Raw genomic sequence first — 19,610 nt, 5'->3', positions numbered from 1 at the left:
TATTTTCTATCTTCAAGTGGGCTTCTGCATTCCCACTTTAACTGGGACATAAATATGCACATGCAGTCAAAACCCGTGTACTTTTCACTATCTAGTATACTCTGTAGACCATTTCTAGATAGTTTCAATAGGCAACACATCGATTTCCACTGCTTTTTATATTGTGTTACATAAAAACCTTATTACAGCCTCATTATCTACACAGCCCTGGAGTATGATGAGGGTTTATATCTTTGTAGTACTTGCACATCGCCTCTTCATAGAATTTACACACCTATTTAGCATAGGACATTTTTTGGGGGGGAAAAAAGTGTTTTCTTGAATCACAGAACAGCTTTGTTATCAGACACCAGACCAACCAGGAGGTTCTGTCACATTTAGGGATGTTGCTGACACCAATGGGGTCGTACTTGCATTGCAAACAGCAGCACATAGATGCATTCCAGACCACTCTCAGGAAGAAAAAAATTCCCAGTTGCTGTGGTAACAGGAGGGGGGGATTCTCTTCCCTATCACGTAATTTTGAGACTCAGCATCTGTTTTGTGCCATGACACGTGTTTCTCTCCTTGGTCAAATTAATGTTTTCTTCCCTTGCAAAAGGATCATCAGGAAAAGGGCAGAGAGGAGATCCATAAGCACTTACAGCCCCCGGAAGCCTCTTCACATTTCCCACCTCATACCTGCCATAATGGTGAAATCATGTTTACAAACAACGAAGAAAAGCCCCCCCCCCCCCCCCCCCCCCCCCCCCCCCCCCCCCCCCCCCCCCCCCCTGCCCCCCTCTATAAATTTCTACCACTTCTCAGAACACAGAGGATGGATTCAGCTTGCTCCATGAATACCCCTCAACGCATGTCAGAGATGCCTGTAATTAAACTGGCTACCAGGAATGTCAAAACCTCTTCTGTGGATGCACTGGTTAGTCTGTACAGATAGCTTGGTTTGAACTACATTTACCTTCCTGCTCACCCTTTCCTCCACCAAGGTTACACTTGGACTTGTACTCACAGTACTTTGGATTTGTTAACCTTTTCTTTAGGGGCTGTTAAACCTGATGGGACTTAGGGCATGATTTGAAAGCTTCAGGAAAACAGTGGCACATGCCAAATAGGACGTAGGCCAGCAGCACTTCTAAGGACTGGCACAGGCAATCAGACCAAATGGGGATGCAAGTGAACTTATCTTCCCTTCTGCCTTGTGTTCTCTGTTTTACTGAATGTAATTTCCATGACAGGCAGGCAGCTCTCCCTGCAGAGTAAGAAGACAGCAAAACCTGGCTCTTCTCGAGAACAGAAAAGCGACTGGAAACATAAGTTCTCTGTGTTGCGGATGATTTAATTCAGGTAGACTACTTGGGCCAGATACAGGTAGCATGAATTGCTGAATCTCAGAGTTGCACATTTACACTTGCTGAGACTCTAGTTTAATTCATATATATGTGCTTGTTACATGTTGCTGAACAATTCTGATTGTCTTCATGAAAGAAAACTCCAAGCAACTTCCAAAACACTAGGGAAATGGAGACAGCAAAGCCTGAAGTGACTTGTTGGAAGTGATAGTCACCATCAGAGTTCATGCTGGTGCTCATGTGCTCCTGAGCATCACTGCATGTGTAACGAATGCAAAGGTAACCCCTAAGGTTTGTTGAACAAGTAAAACAAGATCTGTAGAAAGTCTGATCTGCCTCATATGCTTCAGGAAATGGTTATTTGAAAGGCTCGGGGACAATACATTAAAAGTTAACATTGTTAATAAATATATCACTAAAAAAGTGTGTTAGAAGGGGGCAGTAACACTCTACTGTAAAGATCAACACCTTATACTGAAGACAGCTGCCAATGAGTTTGAAGGATACCAGGGATCCACCCCTGGAAAGGTGATGGAGCAGCTCGGAGCAGCTCATCCTAGAGACCAACTCTAGGCATGGCAAGGAAAAGAAGGAGTAACCAGCACGGATTCACCAAGGGGAAGTCGTGTTTGACAAACCTGATAGCCTTCTATGATGGGATGACTGGCTGGCTGGACGATGGGAGAGCCGTGGATATTGTCTACCTTGACTTCAGTAAGGCTTTCGACACAGTCTCCCATAACATCCTCACAGGCAAGCTTTAGATGGGTTAGATGAGTGGATGGTGAGGTGGATTGAGAACTGGCTGGCTGGTAGAGCCCAGAGGGTGATGATAAATGGGGCTGAGTCCAGGTGGAGACCTGTGGCCAGTGGTGTCCCCCAGGGGTCAGTACTGGGCCCAGTGCTGTTCAACTCGTCCATCAATGACTTGGATGATGGGAAAAAGCAAGTTTGCAGATGACACCAACCTGGGAGGAGTGGCTGACACTCCAGAGGGCTGTTCTCCCATTCAGAGAGACATAGACAGGGTGGAGAGTTGGGCAGAAAAGAACCTCATGAGGTTCAACAAGGGCAAGTGCAGGGTCCTGCACCTGGGGAGGAATAACCCCAGGCAGCAGTACAGATTAGGGGTTGACCTGCTGGAAAGCAGCTCTGTGGAGAGGGATTTGGGAGTCCTGGCTGACAACAAGTTAACCATGAGGCAGCAATGGGCCCTCGTGGCCAAGGAGGCCAATGGGATCCTGGCCTGCATCAGGAGGAGCGTTGCCAGCAGGTCGAGGGAAGGGATCCTGCCCCTCTAGTTGAGGGAGGGGATCCTGCCCCTCTACTCAGCTCTGGGGAGGTCGCAGCTGGAGTATTGGGGGCAGTTCTGGGCTCCCCAGTACATGGAGCTTCTAGAGAGGGTCCAGCACAGAGCAACAAAGATGATTAAGGGCCTGGAGCACCCATCATACGATCAAAGACTAAGCGAGCTGGGCCTGTTTAGCCTAGAGAAGAGAAGACTGAGAGATCTGATCAATATGTACAAGTACCTGAGGGGAGGATGTAGGGAGGATGGGGCCAAACTCTTCTTGGTGGTGGCCCGTGATAGGACAAAGGATAATGGGTACAAGTTGAAAAACAGGAAGTCCCAGCTCCATGTGAGGAAGAACTTTACTGTGAGGGTGACAGAGCCCTGGCACAGGCTGCCCAGAGAGGTTGTGGAGTCTCCTTCTCTGGAGATCTTCCAAACCCACCTGGGTGCCACCCTGTGCCATGTGCTCTAGGTGTCCCTGCTGGAGGAAGGAGGTTGGACTAGGTGATCTCTAGAGGTCCCTTCTAACCTCAACCATTCTGTGTGATTCTGTGTGTGTGATTAAAATTGGCTGAACATCTGATCCCTTCAGGGAGGGCTAAACACGAGAAGAAAAGGAGGATGTGGAGCCTCAGCCACAATGCCAAGAAGCCTGGCACGACTAGCAGGTGGGAGTCAATTGTGCTGGAGGGAATCAAGCTTAAGTGATTCCTGTGGGCATTTACAATTGTGTCTTAATTGCTGTGCCATCTGTCCCATATAGTTGGAGCTTATCTTGTAGATGGCCTGGATGAAGATAATTAATACCATCTTTCTCCCTCAGTCTAAGCCTCCTAGTGACTGAACACTGTCATGAATGCTGTGATATTCAGCATAGTGGACAGCACACACACAGCCTCTGCTCTCCTCCCCTTTACCCTCCAACCCATCACTCACTCAGGGTATTTTTTATATGGCATTATCTTCAGCTCATGCCATTAAGAAAAGTACCTCTGTTTGATCTTGCTACACAGTGTTCTTTCAACTAATTTTCTAGCAGATCCATCACACTTCATGAGCAGTATACCTGGAATGTGACTTAGCTTCAGGAGAACAGAAAGGAGTTTTTAGAGTTGCTCTGATACTGGTGGGTACCAGGCAAAAGCTGGTCTGCAGCACAGAAGTGGCTTGAGGTGACTTTGTAGAAGGTATTTTGCAGGCAATAGGATATATGTATATAGGTTGTGACAATAAGTATACTAGCATTTTCTTCCCATGTAGTATACATGAGAGACAAGGTTGTAAGCCAGTGAAATGAGTACTATGTTTTAGGATAGGGTGCTGCTATTAGGCTTTGAAAATGCAGTATCACTTGTCATGTGAATAAAGTTTGAAGCTTAGAACTATCAAGAAATACAATAGGGCTTGAACAATATGACACCTGCCACTGTGCATGAGTAAATACAACAGCCTACTGTTGTACTGTTGTTGGAAAGAAAAAGTTGTGCTTTATGAAGGCCAGAAGGCCAGAAAGCAACTCTCCTGGGTGCATCCAAGTATTCTCATGGGCTTTGGGCAGGGTGGGGGCTACTGCTCATGCAGGCAGCAGTGCTTTAGTGGCACTAACAATTTACCATTTTGATCCAGAAGCTACTTACTAACTCAGCAGAGGAAGACAGTACAGTGCCCCTTTACTTCCATAGCCAAAAAACCTTGTGGCAGGAAGGAGGCCCAGATAAATCACTAAATAGTATGCCAAAGCCAGAAGAAAGATTAATTTGATATTCTTAGATGCAAGCCACAGATATTAAGAATACTGCTATTAGCAGCCTCCTTTAGATAGGGGCGTACATATCAGAGGAATAGAAAAATATGCTTCATGGAGTGATCTGGTTGCCTGGTCTATTCTGTTCTGCAGAGACTTTTCTTAGCATGACTGCTGTCCCCAGAACCTGGCCAGCATCAGTCCACAGCCTTCCATCACATCCTGAGTGATTCTTCTCAACAGACATGCAATTGTACTCTACAGCACAGGCACAGCTGACATCTGCTCCCAAGCTTAGCCTGTCACGTAACAAAAACTGACCCAAAACCAGAGCGTCAGGGAGAACAGTATTTTTGTAGCAGGGATTGATTAACAACCATTGCCCTTGGACTTGATATTTGGCACCAAGAAAGTGCATTCATTAATGGCTTGGAAAAAAAATGCGTAACATGTTAGCTTGCTATTAGCATGTAATGCTGTCATTAACAGAACAGCAAGACAAACTCTAGAGAAGCTGTGAGATGTAACAGGACTGATTCTTATAAACCATGTATTACAAAACTAACCTAATTAAACTGAATATGAAGAAGTGAAAGCAAGCTGAAGATATATTATTGTTCAGTTTTAAACATTACCACCTATAAATGGGGTTTGTTAGCTCAAATTTGGATTGCCTCCCAAGGCAACTGCAATGAAACTACATCTGGCTTACTGCAAAGCTCTTACTGAAGCAGCATTATATTCATGTTAAAAACAAAAACTAAAACCAGCAAACAGCCAAGGCAGGTTTTCACCAGTGTGGCTATATGTTCCTTTGACAGACCACCTCTAGGAAAAGAAGGCAGGTCATGATAAACATGACCCTATTTCCACTGAAGTCAAGGGAAAACCTTCTGGTACCTGAAGCTGTGTATCAGTTCAGGCATTGGTCTCCCCACCCCAGATCTCATATAAGGACACCAATCAGAGCTCATTACAGAGATTTTTTTTTTTTTTAACATGGAGTGCTGTCTACAAAGAACTGAAATAAGATTATCAGACCCTTCCATGTATAGATCCCAGCTCAGCAAATTCTGGCCATGAAGAGTGAATTAATCACCAAGTCATTCCTGAGTCCCCTTCTCAAATTAAGCAGTAAGCCCTATGTAGGCTTACACAAAATAAAAAATTAAAAAATTAAAACAACCTGATCTGGGGAAAGTCTGAGCACTTAGTAACTCTGCTTACTCCCTCAAATCCTGATAACAAATCCAGACATCTAGATAAAATAATTTGATATTAAAGACCCTGTGTTTTTTTTTTTTCTAAAACAAGAACTTAAGTGTTCATGCACCTCCAGGGAGCAGTGCTTATTCCTGCCCTCCACCCAAATCACAAGCTTCTGATGTAAATCTTACTTTCTACTGCTGACACAACTTTAAGATATTGATGGAATATATGATTCTAATGAGATCATCCTACAGATTTTGTTTATTTGGTTTGAAGGGTACTCTCTAGGGAAATGCTTCACATCATCTCTTCCAGACTCAAATGCATATGATGCATATGTCAGCAATGAAAACTAAGAGTAATGCCAGTGGCTATGAACTGTGTAGCCATCTGAAGGTTCCAACTCTGACACTTCTAGACTGTATGACCTGCAGTGTTAATTGCTAGGTGTTTCTGAAGTGATGACTGTGTTGGTAAAAGAGAAGGGAGAGGAAGAAGATTCAAGGAAGGTAGTGGCATGTAGGGAATTGCTGCTTTCTTCAAAGGCTTCCTTCTTCAGCATTTCTGATTAGTAGAGACAGTTGGTGATTTCTCACTTTGCACAAACAACTCCAGAAAAGAAGAATAAGAGATAATTCCCTTACAAGAAATCTCTGAGAGCTTAATTCCAATCTGGCAAAAGCAAATGCAATTCCACTGATTTCAGTGGAGTTACAGATGGCCCACTTAATGTACAACAGGGTTGATTTGGCCTTTCTCCCACACTGTAGTATTGCTTTGCCTAGAAACCTTTGCTTTCAAAGTAATTAACCATGTGTCAACAGCATTCAACACTGAACTGCAATTAAATAAATGAATAGGAGACAGATGTATATTTTAAAACTTATCCCAGCAGCAGACTTCTAAGAGCAAGTATTGATCTTTTTTTTTTCTATTTAGTAGCAGTATCTAATGTCACTATTACAGACAAGAAACTGAGTACCTGCAAAACAATATCAATTATTTTGTGCCTATTTCACCCTCCCACTCCCACAGTTTCCTAAAGGCACTATGGGGATCATGCTTAAGGACAGTGAGAGTCCCAGGAAGAACTTGTTCTGTCTAGTAAGCAGTCTCAGCACTAGATCACATGGACATGAGCTCCCTTGCTAAAAGCACGGTAAGAAAGAGAGACAGAAGAAAATTGCTTACTGTTTCGAGGCTTCTCCTCATCCATGCCTTCATCTTCATTTTCTGGATCAATATCTTCTGCTTGTGTTATCCAGTCTAAGTATCCCTTCAAATCCTCCTCTAGCTGTTGCTTTTCCCGCAATTTCTGGAAATCACCACGAGCCTTAGCCTTCTCTCTTTCTTTGGAAAACTCCCTAGCAAGAGGGAGGGAGGGATAGGATATGGGCGGAAAGAGAGGAAGAGATTGAAAAACAATGTGTTAGATGGATTTCCACTAGAAAGACTCCTCTTCATGTGCAGCACCACCAACTTTCTCTATTCTTTCAAAGTAAGTCACACACATATGGAGCATTCTTGCTAGATATACAGGTAAAACAGCTGGAGTGTCTGCATTTTTACTAGCACTTAAAGATAAGCACCTTTTTTAATGCTGTCATTCTCAACGTGTGACTGGTGATTCAAACAAAACTCATATATAACATTTATGAAGAATACCATTTACTTCCTAATATCCTTTACAACTTGAGTATTTCCAACAATTATCTCCAAATATCTATATAAATAATTAATTTAATTCAACGATCAATTGTTTGACAATAATCAGACATCTGGAGAGTGAGACGGTGGCTCTAATTTTAGCCAGTTCTCAATCTGACCTTATGATTACAGGTGTAATCACAAGTAAACTAGGTTAATTGCAAGTGTAATTAATGGTACCCACAGTTCTGTACACATTTAATTACAAGTAATTTCACCCAGAGTACCGGACAGTATATTTTAAAATTCAGACTTCAATGTTTTACTGCAGATTTTCAGTATTCAGGCCTGTTATCTCAATTTAAAAATATTTTTCAAACCTAAAGTTAGGGAGAGAAATATGAGCAATATTGAACTCTACCAGAAAGTGAACTTGGTGGCTTGATGAAAGACACTTATTGGGAATATAAGTTTAGACAGAAAGTGTAGGAAGAAGAATTTTATGTTGCTTAGTTATGATTCAAGGTGCCTAATTTGTCTTCTTTTGGAGGCTGTAGGCTGTATCTTCTTCTGTCAGAGACTAGTACAGAGGATTACTTTTTTCTATAAATGCGAGCTGCCTCTACTTAGAGACTCTCCTGTGGTTCGATACCAGGTTTTAATGTTTGTAGTTTAAAAACTGTACTTAATGATTGTGAAAAGTTCTGCATCAAGAGCACTTAAGCATTAAATCCTACATCTGCTGAAGCCAATTGCTACACAAGGCATGTACAGCATATGATATGGCGTACTATGCCTAGAAATGAGAGGCAAGCTCATTCTCTCCAATACAACGTCCATTCCCTAGCTGGTGACTATTAGGAAGGAGTGGTGTTTCCAACCCTCCCACTAATTTTTGCTTTATACTTGCTCATGCAAAAGGTAGCAGGAAACCTTCCAGTACTTTGACAAGAGTAATGCTAAGACTATAAAAACCCTACCCAAAAATGCTAATGTGAGCTGCTCAAGTGTCTTCAGCAGCCAAGATGAAGATGATTTTCTGTTACGGAGGGTAAAGTATTTCCCTCTCGTTTGGGCCAAAATACACTGAAAGATTTCCGCTGACTTCATACGCCCTGGACCAGGCTTCCTATATTATAAGCTGGGCACAACACCAGCACTGCAGAAGAATGAAAGTAGGCATAGCTCTTCATTTCAAGCCACAATATGTGACAAAGGATGCCTGTGTAATCCTAACTTCTAACACACGGCTATAGTTTCAAGCCTGTCCCACAAAACTGTGATAACGAGAGTGGAAATGAAGCAGCGAATCACTGACTTCTCAAGCATGAAGAAACTTGGCCACAAGAAAGAAACAGCTATTGCAAACATGGCACGAAAGATTTTTTTTTTCTTGCTGGGAGCCACTTGCTGTCTTGCTGTTTAAAATATATGTAAACAACAACAAACATAAAAAATGAAACAAAAGAAAGGTTTTTGAAAAATCCAATTTATATTTTCTGTTTCAAAAACATCTTTCCTCTAGGCCTCTCTAAGTGCCTTAGCCAAACTGATGAATTAATTTACAAAAAAATCATTAAACGAGGCTATGTATTATTAACCCTATTTGATAAATTAAATAAGAAGCCAATAAGAAATAGGTATGATTTTAAAAGGGTCTGGGCCCTCAATCCCAAGTGAGAACTATTTATATTTGCAAGGGTATTACTGGAAGGGGAAGCCTGAAACAGTGAAGTGTGAAAAACAGCATGGCATGGCCCAGCTCACAGAAAGTGAAATTCCTACTGTGCACTGAAGATTAAGTGCACATTAGATTCATTTAAGCTGAATATCTACTTCGGTCTTTTCAAGCCCCACTTACTGTCTGTCTCAAAGAGGACTGGATGGGGCAGGAGAACTGACAAAAATAATGTGAGTTTTTTTTGCACTGTGTATTTACACACCGGCTGTCTGCATAAGAGTGAATTTGTTACCAACTCCTAATGGCACAGTTGAAAATACTGTGATTCCCCAGTCTAAAAGATACCCATTTGCATGTCTCTCCCCTTGTACAATCTGTGGTACCCCATATCTCAGATGACTCTCCAAAGAAGACAATTTCTTTAAATAGTCTTAATTTGCATGCTCTACTAACATTATACCACTGAAAACCATGGCTCAGGAAATTGCTAATGTAATTCAAAACTTCCAACGTGAAATGCCAGACTGTATTTAGGTGAATGCAGTTTGCAACCAAGAATTACTATCAGTGAGTGGTCATTTACTAGCCTGTGTGTAATGAGTTGGTGACCACCATGCAGTTCCTACTGCAGGCAGGAGTGCACCTTACCTCTGCCACCACCACAGTTGGCAATAAACACTCCTTGTTTGCAGTTTCAACAGGGAGGCCAAGGACCAAAGTTTTCTCATGGAATTGTCATCTTGAGCCTGGAGGTGGCCTTCTCAAAAAGAGATTGCACTGTCATGTCAGGGCTTGCAGACAGCAGAGGCTTGCAGAGCCACCAAGCTACCTATCTCAGTACATTGGGCTGGAAAACATCAGTTTAAGAGACTGTGAATTGGGTTGTTTTTACTAGAATACAGCTTGCTTCACTTTCCCTCTCTTCTCCCAGAAAACTCTAAGATACATCTGCCAACGTGAACAATACCAAAACAGTAGAATACTCTGGAGAGAAGTTTTCTTAGTGAAGTTAGGGTGGGTCAAGATCATAGATCTATAAACACAGTTCTATATGCTGTGTAGATTCAGAAGAAAACTTCTCTTGCCCATCCTGATAATAGAATATGGATAATGCTTGGCTCTATCTCATTTCTCTATGATTATTGTCATTTTGAGAAGTGATAGGAAGTGAGCAAAATAGAAGATCTTGCTTACTGCTTAAGGACTGGCACAGGGCTTTTAACCTCATCCCTCCTCACAGCTATAGCAAGGAATGAGATGGGTTGGAAGAGGGAATAGAAGATTGGGGAAGAGTCCAAAAGGTCAGAAATACTGCCCTGGCTGTTCTCAGGAGGAGCTACAGTCATTCACTCTGACCTCTTCCTTGGCAGAAGGAACGGCAGAAGCAGCCAAATGGGTTTTCCAGCAGAGCAAAAAGATATGACTGTTCTCTTGCCCTCGGAAACTGCTTGCTTGGCCTATGTCCTGGGATTTGGATTACTGCTCAGCAAGATATTTGAGCAATACTGTCATTAATTTCTTCACTAATTGAGCGAAACAGATAACACACATACAAACATCTCTGATCTCTGAAGACCTCTCCAGGGTGAAGACAATGGCTTCACTCACAATAATGTCAAATCTTTTTTGCCTGGGCTTAAGGACATCTACTGTGCAGCCCATTGACTGGATACATCCTTTGGAATACTTGAATTATATGTTGGACTCAGTGGAGATGCGAAGACATATGAATACTCTTTGAGATTATTTAGCTTAGCATGTGGCTATTAAATTCACCAAAATGACTATGAATGGGTGAAACACTTAAGGGAAAACAAACTATAGGTGTGATGATATTTAGGCAGAACAGAACTTGCATTTAACTGTGCAGATGGAAAAAGTGTAGGTGTGATCAAAACATCTTGTTGAGTACAACTAATTACACTTGTGTATTCAGAAGTGATTAAAAAAACGACCCTTATCTATCAAGGATGAAACCCTACAAGACATGTTTGATGAAGTTTCTGAAATAAATACATAGGGAGAAATCAGAGATGCTCAGAATGGAGCTATGAAGATGACCAGGAATATTGCTTTGGATCTACATAGAACAAATCAGTGGGTTAGCTACACAGAACAAACTTATAGCAAAAGGAAGTCTATAAGAAAAAGCTGAATCTGCAAAGACACTTTGCAATTCAGCAAAATTTAGAACTGCTTTAGAAAGTTAATTGTTTAAGGACTGCTTACTTAGCCCAAATAAAATTTGGAACATTTCTCCCATCATTTCTTTGTTTTTTTCATGGATGCAGATTCTGAAGTTTCTTTTTACTTTTCTCCAGTTGGGAAAGAAATTGAACAGTGCAGCTGTCATAATACTGTGAACGTAGCCCGGAAGAGTGACTCACAGCTTAAACAAGGTGAACTGCATGTTTGATTTCAATCCTCCCTACTGACTATTTCCATCTCTCAACACAAGCTGTAGTGAAGTCTAGCTGCAGTATCTCAGAAGATGGGGGATCCTGTCCCAAAACATTTTATTGAGTTGAAAATGTGTGAGAGAGGAAATTGAAATTTCAGTTGGGTACCGACACAAATACAAGAGTTGGTAAGGTGAATCAACCCTGCTTCAATAGTAGACACTCCTAACAGCCGTGCTCACAGGCACTGTTTATCCAATCAGGTACTATATAATCTTTAACCAGTTGTCTGTGTCCTTGATTGCATCTCTGACATGACAAACTGCTTATTCACTTTTGAGTGGTTGTCATCCTTGGCTATTGCTGATGTCTTCAACTGGTGGTTAGAGTATCCATGTGAAGCAGAGAGGAGCTTGTTTTAAAATTGTATCTTAAGTATCACTCTCCAGATATCCAACACAGGCTACCGCCTGACATTTCATTCTGGCGATTTTTTCTCTCTCCATGTTCTCTTTGGACACCCTTCTCTATGCAGCAGATGTCTTAGCTGCATGTCTACTCCAATACAGTAACAATGACAATAGTAAACCTACTGTAGATTCACTATTACCTGTCTCTTTGCAGGATGATCAGTGGAGGATCTTCTCTGGTCCTATTAGTGCCCTTCCTATTTTATTGACCCAAGTACTGAGCGATATAATTTCTGTGAGGCATCAAATCCTCTCTTATGATCAAAATACGGGAGACTTCAGGTCTGCCTACCCAGCCAACAGATAAAGTCTTTGATCAAATTGATCTGGAGCTCATTAGAGGAGGCAGGACATTAGGAACAAACAAAAAAGGATGCACAAAAAATCCTCACAGCATATATATGCATCTATGTAGAATGGCTTTAACCATCTATTAATGCTCTAATATGGAATTAGAAGCCTAATTTTAGCAGAACTTTAAAAAGAAAAATCTTGCAAGGAATGTTTGTTGGGTTGATTTTTCCAATTATCTCGCTCTCCAAGGACAATAAAGTTTTTAACTACTGGGAACAGTATCCACTGTTTTTAACAAAAGCTACCAAAGCGATGCCTTGCAGTGAGGGTTACACTGCAGAACTGAAGCACAGCTAGATGTCTAGATGTCCTAGGAATGGTTAAACACTAGAAGCAATGCTCCTGCTTCTGTATTCATCCTTAGGTCAGAGGGAAATGATCTTTTCTCCTTGCATCATGCCTAAGCTTGTAATCTGCACAACAGAGAAGATGTGCTTATTGAAGAAGAAACATATCCAAGACTCTCTCTAGAGAAAAGAGTCTCCCATCAGACTGTGCTTTGGAGATATTAAGCAATGTGGAAACTTCTCATGTGAGAAGACATAATTTGGCAGGAATCTCATCCCGCAAGTATGAAGGGATTTGCCTGATGTGCTCTATTTGTTCCTTCAGTCCTCTTGACTCTACTAGAGATTTTACAGCAATCCCCTTCTATGGTGAATAGTATGTTTCACCTATAGCCAGTTTTATGGGGAGTATATAGTGTTGTGCTCTTCCCACAGAGCATCAGTAGAGACTTAAGGTGAAGGAATATGTTAAAAGCAAAGAGTTGTCTTGTATTCCTTTGGTTTACTCCAGAGGCTCCTTCCATGCTGTTTGGAGTGCTGTAGTTTGCCATTTGCACAGCAATAACCCAAGTGTTCTATTAAAGGTTCCTGAGATAATCCCACCACTGCCCACTGTTTTGGTAACCAGAGAGTAGGAATAGAAATACAATTTTTAAAAAATAAACAATAATAAAACATTTTCCTGGTACTGCTTACCCGCTAAGTACACCGAGAACCAAGTTAAGTACAAAAAATGACCCTATGATGATTAGTGTAACAAAATAGATCCAGGGCCAGTCCCTTCCTATGGCATCATTGACCTGGAAGAGTGGAATGATAATTAGTGAGACAAGCTCAGTTTCTGAGCACTGCAAGGCTCCAGCCAAAGAGATCCCAAGTCACCAGCAGTAAGGATTTCAACAGTCTTTTTTAAATGAAAATTTATGAAAGGTTGGCATTAGCAATTTTGGATGCGCACAGGTTGAATTTCTTTGCTAGAGAATAATTTCTTCTGTCACCTGTATTTTCATTTGCAAAGTTTTAATATTTTGTAAAAATACTTTCGAGTTGATGTGAAAACTTTCTTGGATTTAGATTTTTAATCCCTCAGAAAGAATCCTGGTGACAGGGAAGAACCCTTATTATGGAGTCTTGCCCTGTAGCATTGGAAAAAGGACACCAAAACTGTTGGCTTACCCGCTCAACACACCAAGAACCAGATTTAGAACGAAAAAGGATCCAAAGATGACCAGACTGACAAAATACACCCATGGTAACTCATAGCCCATAGCGTCCTGCATCTGGAAAGACGAAGGAAAGTTAGAAGACAGAGAGGGAAAGCAGAAATGATTAGGCAAAGGAACAGATGGAAAGGTTTGTAAACAGAGCCTGTGGTTGGCTTTCACATAACCACAGCAAGTGTTTCTGTATGTTCTTTCTGACGTTCTCTCCTTTGATTGCATGGTTCTCTACCTGTTTCCTTACAGGCAAAGATTAATGTAGGTTGAGATGCACCAGTGTGCCATCTGGGCATTTTTGTGAATACTCACAGCTGCAGACTATCACTTTCCGGAGCTTACTCGCAAGACTACAAAGGTCCATTCGGTGACTTCTAAACTCGTGTTTTAACCCCCTGCATGTATGTATGACTCCTTACTGTCACCATAAATACTGTTAGTGCTCACTAAGCATTGTTACAATGTGCTATTAACATTTATTTCCCATCTGTAACACAGGTTCACATACCTCAGAGAGAAGCATGTGGTGCCATGTGGGCAAATATTGATATTTTCATGGCAATGCTGTGGTAATTTTTAGTTTACATCAGTCAGAGCAGTAGCTGTATCCCTTAGAGGGAAGTCCTATCAAGACCTATCATGTTCTGACCCGGTCAAGTGTTTTCTCAAGCTTTCTCACAAACTTCCCTTCTCTCTAGAGAGCAATTTTTCCTCCACGCCAAAACACAAACCCTATACAACTGAATACTCAGAGACTTTAAATTGAACATTTTGAGTGCAGGTCTGGCTTTGACAGTACTACAGGTAGTTATCTGCAAATGAAGCAGGCAGAGCATCATTTTCGCACCGGAATGTGCATTATGCATAGAGCAGCTCTAGTGCATATTGATATTTTATGCATTCTAAAAGCTCTCATACATACAAACATCATTTTATCTTGAGGTCTCCTTTGAAGTTCAAGAATTTGGGAAGTTGCTGGGTGCTCTAATAGAATCTCATTCACACGGTGGTGTCATTAATACAACAGCCCCCTTTTCTTTACATTTCACAAACACTTATCTCTTGAACAGACAAAATATCATTAAAGAAGCAGGCAGCAGTTAACATTTTCAGGGACACTAAAACGATTTATGAATTTAAATTTTCAATTTAAAAGTACCTAAAGGCATAAAGCAGTCTAGGTTACTTTGGTTTCAGTGCTTTTGAAAATTGTCTCCTATGTTATTTTCTCCTTCTAGGAAAATGCTCTCTCCTTTGCAAGCTAAGCATTTGTTGTGATCACAGGAGAAATATTCTTCCATACATGGGCACTGAGACACACTTCAGAGGAGGAGATCTAACTCAAGACTCGTAACAACTCAGGAAAGGAATTTCAGACCTTCACTAGAATAAGACAGGAGAGTAACACTAATATAATCAGTTCTTTGGAGATAGAACATCATCCATTTTCCTCTAAAAGTACAGTCACCGAAGTCCTTGTTTGGCAACTGTCCGTGGTCAGTCGGGCGATCCAGAAACTCTATCTCAGGGCTCCTTCAGCTGCAACTTAACTGAAGAAGATTCAGTAAAGAATAAGCTCAAAATCTGCCTCTGTGAAAACAGTTCATCAAGTCCTTCCTCAGATGATTAATAAATTTTGTGACTAGAAGTGACTGAACACCTCACTTCAGAAACCCAGGAGCCCTTAAAACTCTCTCCAAGTATATCACTCAGTTTCCCTTTGAATAGCTTTGTGGAACCTCTGTGATAATTAGTGAATGATACTAATTATTCATTGTGTTTGCAACTGCATTTCATCCAACATAGCTAAAAGAAAAATAACTGACTGGTTAAAGACTGATACCCCTGCAATGGCTTAAAGAGAACACAATAGCATGACACAAGACAGAATAGCATATTTATCTTAAGTCACAGAGGAGAAATTGGGCAGGCAAAGCATAACCACCCAAGTTGGAAACAGGTCAAGAAATAAGACTTAACAACCCCTCTCATATAAAGAATGGCACTACCTATATAAAGTGTTCCACACAATAACTATAAATCACTTTGGAAAACTGCCATAAGAAATTAACAGTGCAGGCACAGTGATAACTTTATTTTCCTTTAATTATGACTGATGGTGATAAAAACTCCTCAACTACATGGCACTTACCTACCAGCATTTTTTTTTAATCATATGGGAAAGTAAATAAGGAGGGCTTTTCGGGGATTCTTGTACCCTATGCCAGAGCTTCTGGCACATAATTGAGGTGCTTGCCCCTTTGTACTATTATGTCATGAGGAAATTTCCAGATGGAAAGAAACTTCTATCATGGCTCTTTAAGCCACATAATCACAGCATAGACCACTCCAGCTATTCCCAATGGCTGTAAATTGCATGAAGATTGTGCCAACTAGCATCAGTACAAACTAGTCCAAAAAATAGACCTGCCTCCTGACAAAACAGACCACTGGGGCTTCTCCTCCTTACTGCCCAATCACATAAGAAATGAAGAAGCTGAGAGACAGGAACAGTACCAGCTTCTCAAGAGTAGAGAAACCATCAGCATTTTGCCGAAAGCTGATTACTTCATATCTCTCCTGGAATCCATCACAAAGAACTCCTCTGTATGTTGGATGCTCTCACCTCTCATTTACTTTAGGAGGAGCTGAGAGTACTCCATTCTTTCTGAGACTGAGCAACAGATTATAGGATGTTTGTTGTATGTTGATATAGCATTTATTGGTAAATTATGTAAAATACTTCCTTTGATAAAGAGACAGTACACTCTGAGTTTACTGTTTGCTTGCAAAATGTCTCCAGGAAAGATGCAAGACAGCTATGTAGGCTGCTTGGCAGAAGACGGCCAGAAAAATAAAGAAATACACTTATACAGAACAATAACATCAAAGTATTAGCATTTAAGAAACATTACGTTTTTGGCTAAGATTGTATCTTGCCAAATACCTGGAAATGCTTCCTCCTAAATGGAGGTATCCTGTAAGTCTGTAATAGACCGTGCCCAACTGAACAACGCCCCCACACCATTGGCATTAGGAACCTTGCATCTCTGCCTCATTCAAACTCCAGAAAGAGTTTGAATGAAGCAGCATTCTGCTCATTCAGCATTCTTTAAATCACATGTGTACACACACACATATCTTGCTGACTGCAACTGGAGGCTTTACTGCAAAACTGTACCACTTAAGTCATGCAAACATACCTTTAGTGGTACAGTTCAATTTTCCTAATTAAGCTATCGAAATGGAGAAGCACCACAGCATCCCAACAGGACCAGAATGAGATTTACCATCTACACATCGAGTAGATTTGAGTTCAATATAATTAAATGCTGCTGCTTTAGTATTCAGAAGTTGACCAGCCTCAGGATTACTGGAATTGAATGAGGCTGAGCTACTGTACCTCTCAGGGAAGAAATCTGCTTAAGGGACTCCTTAGTGATCACAGGGATTCAGGTTGATGGGACTGAGACTAGAACCAAGTCGCAGCACTGTGCAAATGCCTGGTCATGCTGTGGGTTCCCCCAGTCACTTGCACTGAAAGGAGCAGGAGAGTCTTTTCCTTTGAAGAACAACTGCATATTTCCTCTAACATCAACTTTGTTTCCGCAAATTGATCACTTCTGCAGCAATAGTAGGGTCCACCATATGTGCCAGTTCTCAGTGTTACTGAATCAAGCTACTGTCCAGTTGGTCCACGAGACCCTGGCTAAAGAGGATGGACTTAGTCTGCACTTTTCTGGCACGCAAGGCTGTCTCCTCGTTTCAAAACAAGCTCATCTAGGACTAGATTGGGTATCTTTCAAGCTGAACTACCCAGTCAGAGCCCTAGTAGGTATGTTTGGATTGGTTGATGATTAAAGAAATGCATTTGGCATTCTTCAAACTTTTCGGTATCTATGTCATGCTTTTGCCTTGGGTTCCATTAATAAACTTTTGTGATAATAAACGCTTGTAAGATGCACTAATACTCTCCTACATAAGGAACTGTAATAAAGTACTGAGATACACGATGGGATGCGTATACACAGATTATTATTTTGTCAAAGCTCTTAACTGCCACATGGCCAAAGACTCTATGTTAGTGTTTTTTTACAAGAACAAAACAACACAAAAAACTCTCTGGGAAAACCAAATTACCCCACTGCATTTGCTAGAATGCATATCCTTTGCCACTAACAAAGTTGGAGTCAGTCTTTCCCCTCTGGGCCAAGCAAACATCACTATTGTACCAACAGCATCATTACACAGAGACCAGAGAAAGTGAATTCTGATGCTTGACACTGATAATTTTGCTTCCAGTGAACTGAAGAAAGTGCCCAGTATCAAGATGAAAAGAAGGTATTCCTGCATATCTTCAGAGGACTGCTGGACGTGGTGTACTGTGGAAGAACTCTTCCTTTTACCAAGCATCGCTGTTAATTGCTATCATGACTAGAGCATTTCAACCTCCAGCTGAAGGCTTTTATCTCAAAGATACAGGGTACCTCCCAGAAGTGACTGCAGCATTTTTAATGCTGTAATTTGCTAACCACAATTACAACCTACAATTTCAGTAGTGCCAAGGAAGAAAAAGAGGGAGCTAAGACATTTGTGCCTTGTGATTCTGCAGAACTAGGTGAAGAGATACGAGTCGGAGCACAGCAGGCACTGCTGCTATTCTGCTTTATCTGTTTAGATTTTTTCTTTTCAGACCATAGTTCAAAAGTAATGTTAGATACATATTATCTGTTAACATAAGGGTTCATCATCACCAAGCACATAGTGGGGACGCGTCTTCATTTAACGGGGAAGGTTGACCCAACTCACTAAACTCTCCTTAGTTAACAATTCACACACCCACACCCTTACACTTTGTTCCAAACGTCTTTCAAAAACAACTACAGAACTGAAGCTACAGGATGTTTCATCCACCACAGAAGGAACAGCTATCGCTAGAAAGCAGCAACCTTCTCATGCTAAGAACAGAGAGCTGAAGGAAAAGAAAGTGTTTGTCTTGCTCCCTGTAAAATACTGTTGAGTTGCTGGTCAACAGAGAGCAAGTTAGCTAGGACACTAGGGCTAGCTTTCCATTTCTTGAATACATTGCTAGTTGATTTTTAATGACTAAAGAATGTTATAAGAGCCTTTTTTAAGTACAGATCAAACGCTTCACATACTCCATAATGAAGTCTATAACCTTTCACAGAATAACATTAATCAAGAAGCACATACTACTCAATAAAATTAAAGGGCAGTATATTTGGAGCTTGTGTGTAGAAATGATATTTATGCAGCCTACAACCAATGTGTGGAATTCACCACCTCAGGAAGAGATCTAACCAAATGCAATGGTAGATTCCAATAACAAGATCTCCTTGTTACACGGAATCTTGCTTGTAGTCATATATGGAAATAAAACTAGAGAATGCATGTAGAGGGAGACAAAAGAAGGAAGAGCAGGCACAGACAACACTTAACTATCCCTGAACACAGCTTCCTGACAGAAGACTTCATTTTGAAAATCAGCTTTTCCATGAAAAGCACTCTAAGGATGTATAACTGATTTTTTCAGCGTACTCCTAACCTGTGCTGACCATATTCAAGAAAAAAAAAATGTGCACTACAAATAACAAAACCTACATACTAGGCAAGAGCTACACAGCCCAGAAAAGAACAGGATTAAGATTTTCAAGTATTTCTGTTTTCTGTTCTCTCTTCTGCTTCCATTATATTACCATAATGCTTCATGATAGTCAAACTCTGCTTGATGATGAACCTTCCCACTGACTCCCCAGTCATCCTGTCAGGGAAATAAAATGATCTTCTAAGACTGATGTGACCCATCAGGATTAACTAAGGCAGGATGAATTTGCCAGGAAGTGTCTGGGTTAATCTGTACACTGAAGAAACAAAAAAGCAGCGATTAATTTTGTTACCTTTACTTATGCTAGATGCATCAGCAAAATAACTGCGGAGC

General features: G+C 41.1%; 1 protein-coding gene across 1 annotated transcript in view; it reads right to left on the bottom strand.

Moving 5' to 3' along the window:
- CACNA1C (calcium voltage-gated channel subunit alpha1 C) overlaps nt 1-19,610 on the bottom strand; it is a 427,407-nt gene that overhangs the window by 132,465 nt on the left and 275,332 nt on the right. Inside the window, exons 8-9 of the mRNA XM_088521659.1 lie at nt 13,131-13,234; nt 6,788-6,960 (exon numbers count right to left, since the gene is read on the bottom strand). Of these exons, the coding sequence (XP_088377785.1) occupies nt 6,788-6,960; nt 13,131-13,234 (277 nt within the window). The remainder of the gene's footprint in view (nt 1-6,787; nt 6,961-13,130; nt 13,235-19,610) is intronic.

The sequence above is a fragment of the Tinamus guttatus genome, unplaced genomic scaffold (genome assembly GCF_059628265.1).
Source record: "Tinamus guttatus ecotype Peru unplaced genomic scaffold, ASM5962826v1 Tinamus_guttatus_pri_ptg000125l, whole genome shotgun sequence".
Taxonomy (NCBI): domain Eukaryota; kingdom Metazoa; phylum Chordata; class Aves; order Tinamiformes; family Tinamidae; genus Tinamus; species Tinamus guttatus.
The sequence above is the reverse complement of the archived record's forward strand: the minus strand, read 5'-3'. Positions and strand labels throughout refer to the sequence as shown.